A 243-nucleotide genomic window follows, 5' to 3' on the forward strand; every position below is an offset into this window, starting at 1 on the left:
TAAAGGTTTTCTTATCTTATCTTTACTGAACCTATAAACAGAGTTACAGCCCACACTGAGTGTGATGTCATTAGGGAGAGACGTTCACCTTGCGTTCCTTTCATGCTGGGCTGCCGTCTCTCTGAACCAGTGAACGCAGGCCTGCATACTGCGCATGGTGTGAGCTCCATCCAGGAAGTAGGTGACTGCTCCGTGTTTCAGAGTCTGATTCCTTCCAGGCCACTCTGTGTCTGCCAGCCCTGA

General features: G+C 50.2%; 1 protein-coding gene across 1 annotated transcript in view; it reads right to left on the reverse strand.

Annotated features, from left to right (window-relative positions):
* Nucleotides 1-243, reverse strand: part of fpgs (folylpolyglutamate synthase) — a 15,875-nt gene that overhangs the window by 3,779 nt on the left and 11,853 nt on the right. Inside the window, exon 9 of the mRNA XM_035668248.1 lies at nucleotides 89-243. This exon is cut by the window's right edge and continues 1 nt beyond it. Coding sequence (XP_035524141.1) covers nucleotides 89-243 — 155 coding nt within the window. The remainder of the gene's footprint in view (nucleotides 1-88) is intronic.

The sequence above is a fragment of the Morone saxatilis genome, unplaced genomic scaffold (genome assembly GCF_004916995.1).
Source record: "Morone saxatilis isolate NCDOM2014 unplaced genomic scaffold, NCSU_SB_2.0 Contig21, whole genome shotgun sequence".
NCBI lineage: Eukaryota > Metazoa > Chordata > Actinopteri > Moronidae > Morone > Morone saxatilis.